Genomic DNA, 15,767 nt, shown 5'->3' on the forward strand with positions numbered 1-15,767 from the left:
TTGAGCAGTGGGCCCAGGTGCACCTCATGAGGTTCAACAAATCCAAGTGCAAGGTCTGCACCTGGGTTGAGGCAACTCCCACTACCAGTACAGGCTGGGGGATGAAAGGATTGTAAACAGCCCTGCTGAAAAAGACCTGGGAGTACTGGTGGATGGGAAGCTGGATGTGAACCAGCAATGTGTCCTCGTAGCTCAGAAAGCCAATCATATCCTGGGCTGCATGCAAAGCAACGTGGCCAGCAGGTCAGGGAGGTGCTCCTGCACCTCTACTCTGTGCTGGTGAGGTCTCACCTGGAGTACTGCATCCAGATGTGGAGTCCTCAGCACAGGAGAGACATGGAGCTGTTGGAGCGTAACCAAAAAGGATCTGAGGGATGGAACAGCTCTTCTATGAGGACAGGCTGAGAGAGCTGGGGCTGTGCAGGTGGAGAAGAGAAGGCTGTGAGGAGACCTGAGTGTGGCCTTCAGTATCTAAAGGGGAGCGACAGGAAAGAAGGGGACAGCCGCTTTAGCAGAGCTGTGGTGTTAGAACAAGGAGAAATGTTTTCAAGCTTAAAGAAGTTAGATTTAGGTTAGATATAAGGAAAAAGCCTGTTACAGTGAGGGTGGTGAGGCACTGATGCAGGCTGCCCAGAGACGTGGTGGATGCCCCATCCCTGGAGACTTTCAAGGTGAGGCTGGATCAGGCCCTGGGCAACCTGATGGAGCTGTGGTGTCCCTGCTCATTGTGTGGCAGTTCAACTAGATGGCCTGTAAAGGTACCTTCCAACTCTAAGGATTCTATGATTCTATGATCACACTGATCATATCAGTGTTCAGCCTGGTTTTCAGGAGTATAACAAGGAAATCACTGCTTTTTAACGATGAAAAGCAGCTTAAGTATATGGTCAACATCACTATCATCACCATCTCTTTTAGTCATCAAATGAAGAGAACACTGACAAATCAATTGAAGTTTCAGAGCAGAACAAGAGTCCTAGGCTTTGTCTTACAATATAGATGATGTAGGAATAGTTGTTACTGAGCAGATAAAAGTTTTTTAAAAGTAGGGAGCCATCCAAAAAAGTAAGCAGATAGTAAATTCCAGCTACCAATTGTCAGCAACATCATTCACCAGCATTTACACAGACTGACCTGTGCAGTCAGCATGGGTCATGAATGTGCCAACCCTTCAGAAATCAGACAGTAAAAGATTGAAGCTGTTAACAGGTTTTTTATTATTAAAACTCATCTTTCAAGTCACAGTAAAAGCCAAAAAATAAAAAATAATAGAAAAAGCATACTCTTGGGTATAAAATGGCAGAGCAACACTGTCACAATTCCAGCATTTTATATGCTGGAGTTTTATATGCTGGAGTACAAATTCAATCATGATCATAAGCAGACAGAATGAGAGTGTGTTGTTGAGAACTTAATTCTTTTGCTAACTCCTTTCCCTTAGGTCCTCATTAAAAGATGCTAGTGAGCATAGTATACTTCAGGGCTGGGCTACCTCAGAAAGCAGAAAAAAGGTTATTGCTTGTTTTTCCCCTCATTCTACTTCTTAAATGCCTCAGCTGCTGGGTTAGAAATGTAAGACAGATAAGAAACAGCATCCTGCTGGGGTAAATAAGCCTACCAAGGGATCCAGGACAAATGCCTGGCAGATGTCAGAGCCCAGTGATGGGAACCTCTAAGATGCCTGGTGCCAAGTTTATTAAAATCAGCACTGCAACTCAGTAGTAACAGCTCAAAACTGCCAGTGTGGAATGAGGCACCAGCTCTAGTGGTTTATCACTGCTCTTCATAGGCTCATAAAGTGAGCTAGAGTGCAACAAGCTTGATGCTGCTGTAAAGTAAGGGCTTCTCAGTTTGGCTGAGTATCTGACAGAAGGGGTAGGAGGCACCAACAGCAGAACTGTCTTCTCTCCATGAGTAGAGCTTAGACTGCTACATAGGGCGGTGGACACTCCTTGGATGGCAACTCCAAGGCTTCCTCGTAAGATGGCAGCACGGCCTGAAAGAGAAGACCATTAGTCATGCGTTGGATCCATGAAGGGTTCCAAATGGCCTTGAACTTGGATATGCTTCTCTTCCTCAAGTATCTCTCATTTTTGGAAGGTCTTAAATATCCCTTCTTTGTGTCAGAGCAGTTGGATGCTACTACTGGAGATCATGCATAATCTACGTAAGGACATTCATTAAAATGAAGGGTGATGCACCAAATCTCTCAGACATTGATCCAGCAAAGGGTGAAGACGAACTCGAAACATGAATAACACTATCAGGCACAGAAACAAAAGTTAATCTGAAATCAAAAACACACCTTCAAGTCAGAAATTAAGAGTGATATGTTCCCATCTATTTGCTTCACCCAAAGTCTGAGTATCAGCTTTCTTGCAAGTATCATTGCCTTTGGAAGGTTAAAAGAGTGAACTTAAAGGAATTTTACGTAATTGGGAATTGATTATTAATACCTGTTAATGCATGTTTGAAGTGTTGAACTGTCTTTCATACCACCAAAGGAGCAAACACAAGGATCATCAAGCATCTCACCATCTAAACCACAACTTTTCATGACATAAGCCTAAAGCAGTCTCTACTCACCTTCTCAACTGCCTGTGTGTCCACTTTCACCTCCTCTCTCTTACTGGCTTTAATATACTTAAAGCAGCTCAGGACACATTTGAACATATAGGCCTGAAAAGGAAAGGGAAAGGGAAGTCTGCCTTGGTGCTGCAAGTCAACAAGAGCATTTCTGTGTTTGCCATCATCCTACCACTATCCTTCTCTTGAGGTGAAACCACACATTCCAAGGCCTTAAATCAGTCTGTCCTGATCCTTTGTTGGAAGGGTGGCAACTCCATTTGCTCAGAGCAGCATACTGGTGTGAAGCCAGTAGGGCTATAGGCACATGCTTAAGGCTGCTGAGTGTCCAATGTCATCATACAGGAAAGGAAAACATGTCAGTTTTCATGCTATTTTTCTGAGCAGGCTACGAAGTCTGGGTGTCTCAGAAACACATGGATGGGTACAACATCCACCTCCCAGAGATCCAAGGCCCCCTTGTCAACTAGGACTGACCTCAAAGGAAGGCTCATTCAAGAAAACCTCATGTTTCCATTAGTTTCTCTTTTCTGACAGGCCTTCCTTGCACCTCGTGGAGTTACACAATGCAGTAAATGGAGAGATTATCTGAGAAAAATGCATCGATTGACAGATTGTGGCACAAGAAAATAAGCAAGGCCTGTGAAACATACCATATGAAATAAATATTTTCCCTGCGCTGTGCAGTGAGGCGAAGTCATGTGCCTCTTATTTTTATTGGCGTAAGGCTGTACTTTAAAAACAGTTGGCATTTTCTAAGGAACACAGGGAGATGTATGTCCCAAGAACAAGCCCTGTAGCTTAGGGTTCCCCAGAACAATGAGGACTGTTTGCCTTGACACAAAGCCAAGACAAAGAATGAGGACAGGGAATGGAGTATCTGAGCTTAAGGAATCTGTCTCTCAAATGGACTTATGGAGATGAGGAGGTAAAGCCATGCTTTGACCTCCTTCAGGGAACTCTGCAAAAACCTTCCCATTCCAAAAGCCTCTTCATATAGACGAGCAAACATGCAATACACTGAAGCTATCATACTAACTGTACAAAAAAACCCCACTCAACTCCTAAATAAATTTCAAAAAAATAATATATATATATATATATTTACGTATATTTTCTTTGATTTTGCTGTAGCTAGCCCTGAAGGGAATTCAAACCAACTGATCTGTCAGGTCACACTGCCAGCGGGGTTGCAGAGTTACCTCCACTCTTATTGCTCAGTTTATGCAAACATTAAGATATGCTGAAGTTACATCTGCAGTGCATTGCACAGGACTCTCCATTCCACACTGTTTGTTCAGGCCACTTGGGAAGAGTCTAGATAAAAAAAAATGCTTTCCGGCGAACAAGTAGCAATTGTCACTGTGCAGAATCTGCTCTCTACCTGGAGAGATGCAGTTTTCTTTTTGAAACCCCTCAGTGAAAAATCTGTTCTCTGATCCATCGAAGCAAGAAGGAAAGAAACCCTCTCACTGTGCAGAAAGTCTCTCCTGATGCAGTTTTCTAAGATGTAAGCAGAACCCAGTGGCTCGTTGCTTTTAATTAAGTTTCAGGATATCTGGCTGCATAACTCTGTTTGCATCAGCACAGACACAGCAAGTCACCCAAGTGGAAGATCCAACCTGCTGCTTAACGACCTCATTGATTTTGTCGTACAATAGCAGAAGAGTTTCCAATAATTTGTTTTCAGACATCTTATCCTTTTAGAGATAAATGGCTAGTCATAGTTCTTGAATACAGGGGGAGCTTGCTTTATAACTCAAACCCCCAGAATCATAAGAGTGATCTGATTATTAGACCCTCACTGAGGTACAGCTCCTATTGCACCCAAGGAGAGACCCAAGCAGATTTCTGTCTCTGGCAAATTTGAGACAGAAGTCAAAACCACTTCCTCCTATCCCTCACGCAGCAAAGCTTCCTTTCTGCCCTCACAGCTCACCACACCCTTCAGCCATTTACCTTCAAGAAGAGGACAGCAATGAATGCAACAGTGAAGGTGACCATCACTTTGGCATACTCCTCTGTTGGTAACTTCTCCAGGGCTGGCAAAAAGCCCTGTGAAAAGAGGGAGAAGGTCTCAGTCAAACACTTGTCTGCTCTGCCAGGGTCACGCAGTGTGCTCACCACCTACCCTGTTGTCTGCAGACTTGAGGCTGAGGTAGGTGGGCACCTCCATGTAGGAGCTGCAGAGGGTCAGGATGCTCAGGCAGAAGTCCAGCAGCTGCAGAGCCAGGAAAGGGGTCTTCAGGTGTTCCTGCTGTGCAGACAAAGGGCAGGGGACAGGGGTTTGGTTATGACTACAAGGCCTTTATAGATTTTCCCTATTTACGTGGGCTTGTGCTTCGTCATCATTTACAGCCTAAGTTATTTGGGGGCTGGGGCTCGATGTTATTTAAGGTTACTTCCAACCTCAGCCATTCTATGATTTAATTCATTTATACAAACCATAATATTGGGCAAACCATCTTGCTGGGTTGGTTTCTACCAGCTCCTCTGAAGAAGTCTCTAGCTGATGCAGTGATGTTCCTGACTTATCTCACAAATATCTCCCCAGAGCCCTGAGACAGAAAGTAAAACCAAGAGGAAGAGTCCCAGATGTGGGAAACCCAATTTTGTCCCAGCTATCACCTGTTGCCCTTGTGGACCTTCTAACTCCCAAGGATTGCAGCCACTGTAGGAACAGCTTTACCACAAAAAGCCATCCCACAAAGAGCAAAGAGCATTCTGACATGAGCTGTTACCTACCGTGTGTCTGAGGGATGACACTGAAACCATGGCTGGGACTTGGATATAGGAACTGAACATTGTTAGGAGGCTGAGGAGAAAGTCCATGACTTGTAGAGCAAGGAACGGGATCAGGAGGCGTTCCCTCTTCTGTGAGAAAAGTCAGTGTGAGTTATTTTTGTTCTGAATGGGAGAATGAGCCCAGCCATGGGCCACCTAAAATGACAGGTGTGAAGGTACTACAAGAACAAAACCTCTCCTAGAATTTCTGCATCTAATTCTAGATATTGTGATGATCATGGTAGCTTCAGCAACAGTGAAGGACATCAACACTGATTTTAACTCTTTTTCCAAATCTGCTCTGGAAGTTTCTGTGAACTTTCACTACATGACCTTGATGTTTGATCCCATCAAATCAGTTTCCATTAGTTGTTCAGCTGCCCCAGGCTTTCTGCTGCAAAGAAAGCTGGGTTCCCAGATCAGCACATGGTCATTTTTCCTCCAGAAATAAGAAGGGAATCCTTATGTAATAGGGGAGTTATGGTTCCCCTCCAAGGTCTGACTTGTACAAGAGCATGGAAATGAGGCAATAGAGCAACGTTTCCAAATAAGAGTATTTCCACCCCACAACACAAATAACCTTGATTTAAATGCCACTCAGTCTTGGTGAAGCTGGCATCATTGTGATCATACCTCAGCACTTTCAGTGATCATCCTCCAGTCCCCAATACCAGAGAGCCCCCAGCAAGCAGCTAAATGACATCTGTGGAGAACGTACCTTCACCACCCCAAAGAGGAGGTTGAAGCTGATGACAAACAGCATGATGATCAACAGGAAACTGGTGGTGACATCAGCTAAAAGCAACAACATTGATTTCACATTACTGACAGCTGGAGCCTAGTGTCCACCTCCCACATTCAGGCACATGGGATTGAAGTTTTAAATATCCTGGGCTACAATACTAAAGTAAAACAAAATGAAAAGAGGCAGTGAAGTTTTAGGCAATGATAAACAACTCTAGTCAGGAAATTATTTTTAGATTCAGATAAATTAATCAACAGCAAAAGCTGTGGAGAGATCTAGGAGATACTCAAGCAAGGAAGAAGATTCAACCACCCAACAGTGGTATGGACCACAGAGCTGCAGGATGAGATACTTTGCCTCCATCCACTCTCTGTAGTTGCAGAAAGTGACACACTCCTTAAAAAAAAAAAAATAGATGCGTGAGGAGAAACAAGGAACTTTTTTTTTACTTATATCTTGTTAAATAAATACTGAATTTCTTTCTTTTTTTTTAGCTACAATATAATGAGAACTGAAACATGGAAGGAGACTTAGGAAACAGCAAAGAAAAGAAACCCAAGCCCAAAAAGAGAACAGACGAGAAGGGATAGAGGGTGCTCATAGTTTGCCTGGGGAAGAGCTCAAGAAAACCAAACCCTCCTCAGGAGCAGGAGGACAAGGCTGAGATCTGTTGCACAGAAAACCAAAGGCCATAATAAACTCCAGATAAAGAGGAGCTTGATGAAGATCTCAACCTTTGCAGACAGCCCTAGTCCCACGAAGCCCCAGTTGCCTGGAGCCACTTTGCCTGATTCTCCTTCCAAAACCACCCATCAGAGAGAGTTTATCCCTTTAAGCAGGATGTTTTTTCAGTTTCAGTCAAGGCAGCTGCATTTGATGATCCTGTGGGTCTTTTCCAACCTTAGCGATTCTATGATTCTATGTGAACCTGGTTCTTCCAAATTGCAATTGAATGTCTCAAAATACCACATGGCTGTTTGTCTCCTGTTCCTTCTGCCTGACCAGATTCATCTTGTTCTATTTCTAAAACATCAGGTGGTAAAGCTAGACTTGCATTAGACCAGTTTACATGCTGATGTTGACCCCACTATGAATCATCCTCAAAGCTTCAGAATGAATAGAGAAGGTATTGGATACTCTTCCTGTTTTAATGGCATATTTTAACTAGATCAACTAATCTCTTCAATACTAATACTAGTCAACTTCTACTAAAAAGCAGCTTTCAGAGGGGGTGCTCTTGGTGCTACCCTGCCTGAAGTATCTTGTAAACCAAGGCAGCAAGGAGAGGCTGGTAGGAACAGAGCATTTCTCCTAAAGACTGCTGATCCTGTCACCCTTCCCATTGTCCCAGCAATGGCAAAAACAATCCAAATTCTCCTTCCTGGATAACTACAGGTTGGTGAGCCTCACCTCTGTGCCTGGGATGATCATGGAACAGATCCTCCTGGAAGACATGAGGGATGAGTGGGTGATCTGAGACAGTCAGCATGGCTTCACCAGGGGAAGGCCATGTCTGACCAATCTGGTGGTCTTCTATGGTGGAGTGATGACATTGGTGAACAAAGGAAGGGCAACTGATGCCATCTACCTGGACTTCTCCAAGGCCTTTGACAAGGTTCCTCACCACATCCTTATTTTCCATTTTGAAGAGCTATGGATTTGAAGGGTGGACTATTTGGTGGATAAGGAATTGGTTGAATGGTCCCAGTCAGAGGACGGTGGTCAATGACTCTATGTCCAGGTGGAGGTGGTGACCAGTGGTGTCCCCCAGGGGTCTGTCCTGGGGCTGGTGCTCTTTGCATCATTACCATCCCATAGATGATGGGAACAAGTGTATCATCAGCAGATTGTTGATGACAACAAGCTGAGTGGTGCAGTTGGTACAGCAGAAGGAAGAAATGTCATCCAGAGGCACTTTGATATACTCAAAATAGGCCTACATAAAGCTAATGAGGTTCAGCAAAGCAAAGTGCAAGGTTTTGCACTTGGGTTGGGGTAATCCCAAGCATGTATACAGACTGGGAGAAGAAGTCCTTGACAGCATTCCTGCTGAGAAGGACTTAGGTCTCCTGGTAGATGAAAAACTTAACATGAGCCAGCAGTGTACACTTGCAGCCCAGAAGGCCCTTGGGCTGCATGGGAAGAGGAACAGCAGCAGGTGAGGGAGAGGATGGTCCCCCTCTACTCTGCCCTTGTGAGGCCTCATCTGGAGTATTGCATCCAAGTCTGGGATCCCCAACACAGGAAGGAAGTGAAACTTTTGCAGTGGGTTCAGAGGAGGGCCACAGATATGATCAGAGGGCTGGAGCCCTTATCCTATGAAGACAGGCTGAGTGAGGTGGGTTTATTCAGTCTGGAGAAGAGAAAGCTGCTGGGAAACTTCATTATAGCCTTCCAGTATTTAAAGGGAGTGTTGATCTGCCTAAGGGGAGAAGGGCACTACAGAGGGACCTGGATAGACTGGTTTGATGAGCCAAGGTAAACTGTATGAGTTTCAATAGGGCCAAGTGTTGGGTCCTGCATTTTGGTCACAACAACCCCAGGCAACCCTACAGGCTTGGGGAGGAGTAGCTGGAAAGCTGCCTGATGGAAACGGTCCTTGGTGTACTGATGGACAGTCAGCTGAATAGGAGCCAGCAGTGTGCCCAGGTGGCCAAGAAGGCCAACGGCCTCCTGGCTTGTATCAGGAATGGTGTGGTGAGCAGCACCAGGGAAGTCATCCTGCCCCTCTACTCGGCATTGGTGAGGCCTCACCTCGAGTCCTGCGCTCAGTTTTGGGCACCTCAGTACAGAAAGGACATGAAGGTGCTGGAGCAGGTCCAAAGAAGGGCAACAAGGCTTGTGAAGGGCTTGGAGAATATGGCCTATGAGGAGTGGCTGAAGGAACTGGGGCTGTTTGGTCTGGGAAAAGGAGGCAGAGGGGAGACCTTATTGCTCTCTCCCAGTATCTGAAAGGTGCTTACAGAGAGAGCGGGGCTGATCTCTTCTCACTGCTGACAGGTGACAGGATGAGAGATACGGGGAAATGGCCCCAAGTAGTGCAGGGTAAGTTTAGGTTGGATATCAGGAAACACTTCTATACAGAAAGGGTTGTTAAGCACTGGAATGGGCTGCCCAGGGAGGTGGTTGAGTCACCATCCCTGGATGTGTTTAACAACCGTTTGGATGTGGTGCTCAGGGACATGATTTAGCAGAGAGTTGTTAGAGTTAGGGTAGTGTGGTTAGGTCCTGGTTGGACTCTATGATTTTTAAGGTCTTTTCCATCCTGAGTGATTCTCTCCAGATCTTCCATCTGGGTTCTGAAGTCAAATTGAACTTTTTATACTGCTTGGCTGCTTTGTTTCCCTGCTTGTTTTGTTGCACTGCATTTATTCCAACTATAATTAAGAAGTGCTCTCCATCTCCCAGGCAGAGCCCTTTGAAACACTTGGGAGGAGGAGCCAAGTGGAAGGGGGAAGCTCTGCTGAAAGCGTTTTCAAAAGCACTCATCACACAAGTTGGGTATTGAGTTCCGTCCAACCCCCCCAGGCTTTCCTCCACTTTCTGTGCATTTCTGCAGCTTGGGGAAGGAAACACTGGGAAAGCAGGGGATGGGCAAATCCTTGCTGCTGTGGGCTTTTTTTCCTGTGTGGTTCCTCATGACTTTGTAGGGTGAGACACCGCAGGGCAGAGGACTCTGATTTCCGCCTTTCTGAGCACAGCGCAGAAGGGTTATCTCAACCTGTGGTTTTACAGCAGAAAGTGACTAAGAAAAGGAAAAAGCACTCTGCATCTGTTGTCCCCAACAGCTTCATGCAAATTTTTTTTTTTCTGGTTAAGTAATAGTTGAGGTTCGGGGAGCTGTTTTCTTTTAAATTTTTAAATTTTCTTTTTCTCACCCCACATGAGTAGGAATTCAATCAGTTGTGACAAATGTGATGCTTGGGACTGTGTGTGATATGGAACAAGTCTGGCTGCTTCTTGCAGACAATTCATGTCGTGCCAAAACCACCAGGGATGTGGGGACAAAGGGGCTGGAGTTGGAAAGGTGATGGCACAGCTGCCCAGGGAAGTGGTGGAGTCACCGTCCCTGGAGGTGCTCAAGACATGTGGAGATGTGGCACTGAGACATGTGGTCAGTGGCCATGGTGGGGATGGGTTGGGGTTGAACGTGGTGATCTTTCTGGTCTTTACAAACCTTAATGAAAGAGGAAGCTAAAAGAAAGAGGAACCAGTTGAGGACCCCAGTGTCCCCTGCTCCCTTCCAGCATTCCGACCACCTACCAATTCTGTAGTAATCCTTGCTCAGGTCTTTGCAGTAGCCCTTCCCACTCGCCACCTCCAGGGAATACTCGATCAGCAGCAAAATGCTCATCACCTATGAGAACAAAGGCAAAAGGCACAATGCAGCCCACTGCAGACCAACTTGCTTTCGACAAATCTGTTTCCAAGGAGTATGCAGTGGCTGCAGCCATAAGTGCAGGGTGGCTCTCCAATAGCATTTTGAAGTGCTAAAAGAAATGCAGTAAAAATTAAGACCCTTCTATAAGTCTAGGCACACTGTGTCACTGACAAAAATATCATTTTCCTTCTTTTATTTATTTCAGAAAATCTTCCAAATATGCTTTCCCCCCCCACCACGTTGAACCTAACTGGATCGATTTTCTCTCATTTCTCCCCAAAGAAAATAAAAAACAGTGCAAACATGATTCCATCACCCCCACCGAGTCCAGCACTGGGAGCACACACTCTTCATACTCGAAGGATTGACAAAAGACCATCGGTGAAGAAGAGGTCACTGGGAGAGGTGAGTGAGGGAAGGTATTTTTCTGCTCTGCACAGGGGTTGCCTGGAACCCCATGATGGTGCAGGAAGGAAGTCTGTATCTGACACCACGATCAGCACAAGCATGGTACTGTGTAGCTGCAACAAGTTGTCCACAATAGCTGCCACAGCCTTCTGTGCTAACACTTGCTTAAAGAAGTGACGCAGGCAAAGAGGAAACTGAACTGTTGTGGTTGTGCTCCTGTTTGCAAACTTTGTGTATGGGCAACAGCGCAAAACAAGCAACTGCAGAAGATGAGAAAAAACTGTTAAGCAAGCAGAAGAGATGGTTTGTTCTTTCTACAGAGAGCTCAGGCTGCAGTAATGCATGGTCATATGCCTCCTGCACGACAGTAGGTATTGCAGGCAAAAGAAAGAGGCACAGAGGGAAAGACTTTGCATTGGGCCAGAAATGGGGAAGCAAAGCTAGGAGGGCACTGCTATGTGGCAAAGATAGGAACCAAATGCAGCCTCTCCTACTGTCTATGTTAGCTGGAGAAGATCAGAAACTATTCCCAGAACCAATTCCATCAACTTTCTTTGCCATGAGCTGCAAGTGCTGTTTCCAGAAGAGTTGGAGATCCTTGGAATCCTTCATTTCTGATAAGCACATACTCCCCAAGAGATTTCACTTTCCTTATTGCTGCTACTGGTCAAACTCCTCAAATGGCAGCATGGGAAGCTGAGGAAGAAATTGCTTTTTCAGGTTTCTGTTAAATAGAGAAAAGCAGAAGACTTGAGCCCAAAGCATCCACATGTTTCCTGAAAGACAAGTGAGTGAGAGCAGGAGATGGAATCCCAGATGAATTTCCAGCCAGAGCCAAAGCTTCAGCACAAAGGACACTCCCCAGTGCCCATCAGGGGAACAATAAAGAAAAAGACGCCCTGAGATCCTTGCAAGTGTTGAAAAAACAACCAAATGAATGGCAGTTCCATATCAGATAGCCAAACCAAATGTAAGCAGGAGGTTAGTGAGAAGACATTTTAAGTGAAACTAGGCTTTAAGTTTCCATTTATAAGGGATTTTGCATAGAAAGAATGAGCCACTGAACTGCAACGAGGTAAGAGACAAAGCTCTGGGGCTCATTTCTGAGCTCTCCATCCCATGGGTAAGTCATGGCCAAGAGATCCCTCCATCACACACCGCCGCGTTTGGCATTCCACTGCCTGGCCTGTGACAACCTCATTTATTCCTGCAAAGAACAGAAGTTAATTGGGGCCCCACAGTGGGGCTGAGAAGTTGGAGGAAGGTGGGTGACATTGCCAGACAGTGCAGGACAGAGGGACAGCGAGCCGTTAACCCAAAGCACATAATCTGAGCAAGCAGCAGGGTATCTTGTAAGGCAGACACTTAACAGCATGTTGCATGCAGCCCCCATTCCCTGGGGGATATTTGCTGCAGCCGTGGTAGGGTTAAGCTGCTGTCAGAGGCTGCATCAGGTACTTTTTCTTTGCTGAAATCTGTGCAGCTTGACTAACCTCCAAATTATTTATATGTGTGCACATGGCCTTGGTGCGACACGTGCTACTTTTCTCACACCCAGGCTTTGCAAAGAACCTGAAACTGCAATGAGCAGAGGTCGGTGGGGACACAGATGTGCTTTGAGGGTTCCTGACCTCTGTGCATGCAGGGTGGTGACACCTGGTACTGTGAGGTCAAATGGTGCCTCATATATGTGCTTTACTTTCAGCGCTTCACCTCTTCTTACTTTAATTTAAAAGTGGTTGCTGAGGTTCAGAACATTTTATCTTTTCCTTCCTGCTGCCTCTTTTTTCCTCTCTGTTCATGTGATAGAGATGCTCTGGGAGGATGAGGGAACATCCCAGGGCAGCCACAGTCTGCAACAGCACAGCTCCGTGTCAACACGAACCACGGCCACAGTGAGGGCTGGACCTGGGGAAGGTCTCAGAGATGCAACTCTGCTCAAGAAGCACCAAAACTCAGCTGTGACAGGTCAACCCAACGAGATGCCACTTTCCAAGACCTTTACCTCTAATTAAGGATGAGTAGCAAATGAACTGTAGCTTTTCTGCTTATGCACAGAAGCAATAGCCAGGCTTTACTCTTGAAGCTAACACCAAATAACTTGGAGTCTCTTCTCGTCAGTGAGCAGGACAACAAATTACTCCATGCTTCCTTTCGAAGTCACCACCCGACGCCTCTTGAAGCTTTGCTAATCACACAACTGTCCCCTCCTCATCCTCCTCCTTCTCCTTCCCCATTGGTTTGAGAACATCCACATTTATTTCAGCTGTCTAGGGAGAGATCAGCAGTAAGACAAATCTAATTTATAGGAGTATAAGATATCACCAGGAAGCCTGAGAGCTTGTGTTTGATGGCGTTGCTATCACCCAGCATCACTGTGATTGATCACTGGGACACACAGCAATAATTTATATTGATACAAACGAACAGTATTGATGTGGCAAATCATCCATGTCACCACTGAGTTATATATTCACTTTCCCCTTTCCCTCCCTCTGCCAAGCTGCAGGAACATCATAAAAAGGCAGAGAAAAGGTAGGAAATATAAAAGGTTGCTGTTATTCGTCTGTGTTACCTCTTCAAGCAGTATGCTAAGACCGTCTACTGCAAAATCCAATGGCAGTCTCCTTCCTGAGAACACCATGAAGCCTCACCCCAAGGCTCTGCCTTTTGCTGTTCAAAACTCAACTGAGAGTCAACAGATCAACAGTGATTTTTGCAATAACACATCTTTCACATTATGTCATTGGAAATGGAGGTTTCCCTGCTGGCCACCAGCACCATGAGCTGATCTCAGTCTCTTCCAGTAAATGCTGGTGCAAATTGGGAATATCTACTGGCACCATAGTGAAACAATTGTTAGAAAAATGTGTTTTGTTTCGAAGCATTTGGAGGAACACAGAGGAGGCTTTATGATTCACCCTCCCAGCTAGGAAAGCTTACTTCCCTTTCTCTCCGTGCCTCTGATTCTCCACTGGCACCAGGCAGCTTGCATCACATGCTATGCCTGTAGCTCCTTGTCATGTTTCCTCCCTTTAATTTTGCCACTTCCTCTGCAAACCTTGGGAGTTCTTCCTATGAAGGTCCCATTTCCAAGTAGGTCATGACCAACCCTCCACGATGGCTCTACGTTTAATTGGTCATCAGAAATTACTTCTGCTCTGCTGCAAATTCTCCACTTTCATATAGTTCAGTTTTTGTCACTTGGGGTCATAAGATTGCATAAGAGATACAGCAATTTCCGCTTCTTTAAAACAGTGAGATTATGAGCTTTGAGACTCTGGTGAGAAGATGAGAAGCCTGCCTGGGCTGTAATCTAGACGCTCAAAAAGCAGAAGGCAAAGGAGGATATAAAATTGCAATCTCATCACATTTCAAGGTCCTGAAATGATTAAAAGTTGGCATTGGAAATGCCATTGCAGCATCTGGATTCCACATAGTGCCAGGGGGAAGCTCTGCCATTCTGAGCTGGCGTGGGGCGATCTTCTGTGATCATTAATGGCACAGCTGCACAGGGAGTGGTGGAGTCAACATCCGTGGGGCTGTTCCAGAGCCATGGGGATGTGGCACTGAGGAATGTGGTCAGTGGCCATGGCGGGGATGGGTTGAGGTTGGACATGATGATCTGTGATCATCCTTCACTGAATGCTTTCACTTTACCCCACAATCCAAATCAGCAACTAAACCCATCTCCAGTTTCTGTTGCCTTTACATGAGTTCAGTGCTCTATCAAAGCACGGAGGGATGGCATTATGGGAGTCAAAGCTGTTACGCCACCTCATGCTGGACCCCAATCTCAACTTTGTGTGAGCAAGAAAAGGGCTGTGACATAGTGAGGGCATGCCTGGCCTGCTCCAGCTGCTCCAGGAACACTGTGGGGACTATGACATTTCCATGCCCAGTACATCCTTGTGGGTGACAGTTTCCCTCACTCCACTTCTGTGCACGGAGAAAGGTCAGGTCCCCGTTAGATGTTATCACACTGTGTGCTCCCAGTGTGTGACTGTGCACACCCAGCGCAGCAGAAGGGATTATTTTAAGTGTGCCCTGCTGTGCAAGAAACCACATCCTCAGTATGACGTGAGGCCACCTGAAAGTACATCTCTGCGGCCTGAATGGGGGGGAGAAATGTCTCTTAATGGGGGAAGAAACGTCCCTGAATGTTCCCTGTGCTGCCCAGCTGCAGCCAGCAGCTCCAGGCAGCTGCACCAAGTTCCTCTATGCACAAGCAAGAGCTCCTGAATTGAGCTGCAAGGGAAAGATCAGGAAGCAGAGATAAAGATCAGGAAGCAGAGATGGTTCCCCAGAGCTCCAATGGGTAGAGCTGGGGATAGCAGTTTAAAAAAATACAACTGTAATAAATTTCTTCCTGCCCGCTCCTCCCCCCCACCTAACCTCACACTTTTTGCATCCCCCTTAAACCATTTGTCTTTTGTTTTTGGCACAACATGGAAGTCAATAGTCAGGGAACTCCATGATCTGCAGTGCTTATACCTTCTGCAAGCATTGCTCCCATGCTTCTTTCTTGTCTCCCTCCGTCCCCCGTTCTGTCACTTACCATGTGGAAGATCCCCAGAGCAAGAGTTGCTGTCTTGATGTTGAAGAAGCAGCATTTTGGGGGTTTGGTTTGGGCAGTCATGTTGGGGTCCCTCTGCTCTGCTGGGAGTTACAGCGGTTCAGTCTGCAGCAGCCACCTCACTGGAGAACAGAGAGAGCAGTGCAGTTCAACTTCCTTCCTGGTCTATAAATGTGTTAAGTCATCCACATGGTCACATGAGGTCTTTGATTTCTCAATAAGAAAGAAAGCAAAAAACTATTGTTGCTTTTCTAACAGATCTTTAACTGCTTGCACATCCCTGATGA

At 45.8% G+C, this 15,767-nt stretch overlaps 1 protein-coding gene across 3 annotated transcripts; it reads right to left on the bottom strand.

Moving 5' to 3' along the window:
* Nucleotides 1–1,193: 1,193 nt before the first annotated feature.
* Nucleotides 1,194–15,623, bottom strand: LAPTM5 (lysosomal protein transmembrane 5). 3 transcript variants are annotated; one of them, XM_004947678.5, is made up of 8 exons: nucleotides 15,463–15,623; nucleotides 10,379–10,472; nucleotides 6,089–6,165; nucleotides 5,332–5,460; nucleotides 4,718–4,840; nucleotides 4,546–4,641; nucleotides 2,587–2,679; nucleotides 1,194–1,996 (listed from the first exon to the last, which is right to left on the bottom strand). In XM_004947678.5, the coding sequence occupies exons 1-8, from the start codon at nucleotides 15,541–15,543 to the stop codon at nucleotides 1,922–1,924; spliced, it is 768 nt and encodes a 255-aa protein (XP_004947735.1). In that variant the 5' UTR covers nucleotides 15,544–15,623; the 3' UTR covers nucleotides 1,194–1,921. The 3 variants fall into 3 exon arrangements, with proteins under 3 accessions (XP_004947735.1, XP_417701.1, XP_046759601.1); XM_417701.8 differs by having other exon boundaries at nucleotides 4,718–4,843; XM_046903645.1 differs by lacking the exons at nucleotides 10,379–10,472; nucleotides 15,463–15,623 and adding an exon at nucleotides 6,850–7,884 and having other exon boundaries at nucleotides 4,718–4,843.
* Nucleotides 15,624–15,767: the final 144 nt, after the last annotated feature.

The sequence above is a fragment of the Gallus gallus genome, chromosome 23 (genome assembly GCF_016699485.2).
Source record: "Gallus gallus isolate bGalGal1 chromosome 23, bGalGal1.mat.broiler.GRCg7b, whole genome shotgun sequence".
Taxonomy (NCBI): domain Eukaryota; kingdom Metazoa; phylum Chordata; class Aves; order Galliformes; family Phasianidae; genus Gallus; species Gallus gallus.

Excerpts from the sequence above, each read along its gene's own strand:
- LAPTM5 (XM_417701.8), bottom strand. The coding sequence starts at position 15,543 with ATGACTGCCCAAACCAAACCCCCAAAATGCTGCTTCTTCAACATCAAG. Across the intron at positions 4,844-5,331 it reads TGTCATCCCTCAGACACACG|CAGGAACACCTGAAGACCCC; the intron begins GTAGGTAACAGC and ends TTGTCTGCACAG. Across the intron at positions 1,997-2,586 it reads ACACACAGGCAGTTGAGAAG|GCCGTGCTGCCATCTTACGA; the intron begins GTGAGTAGAGAC and ends CTTCTCTTTCAG.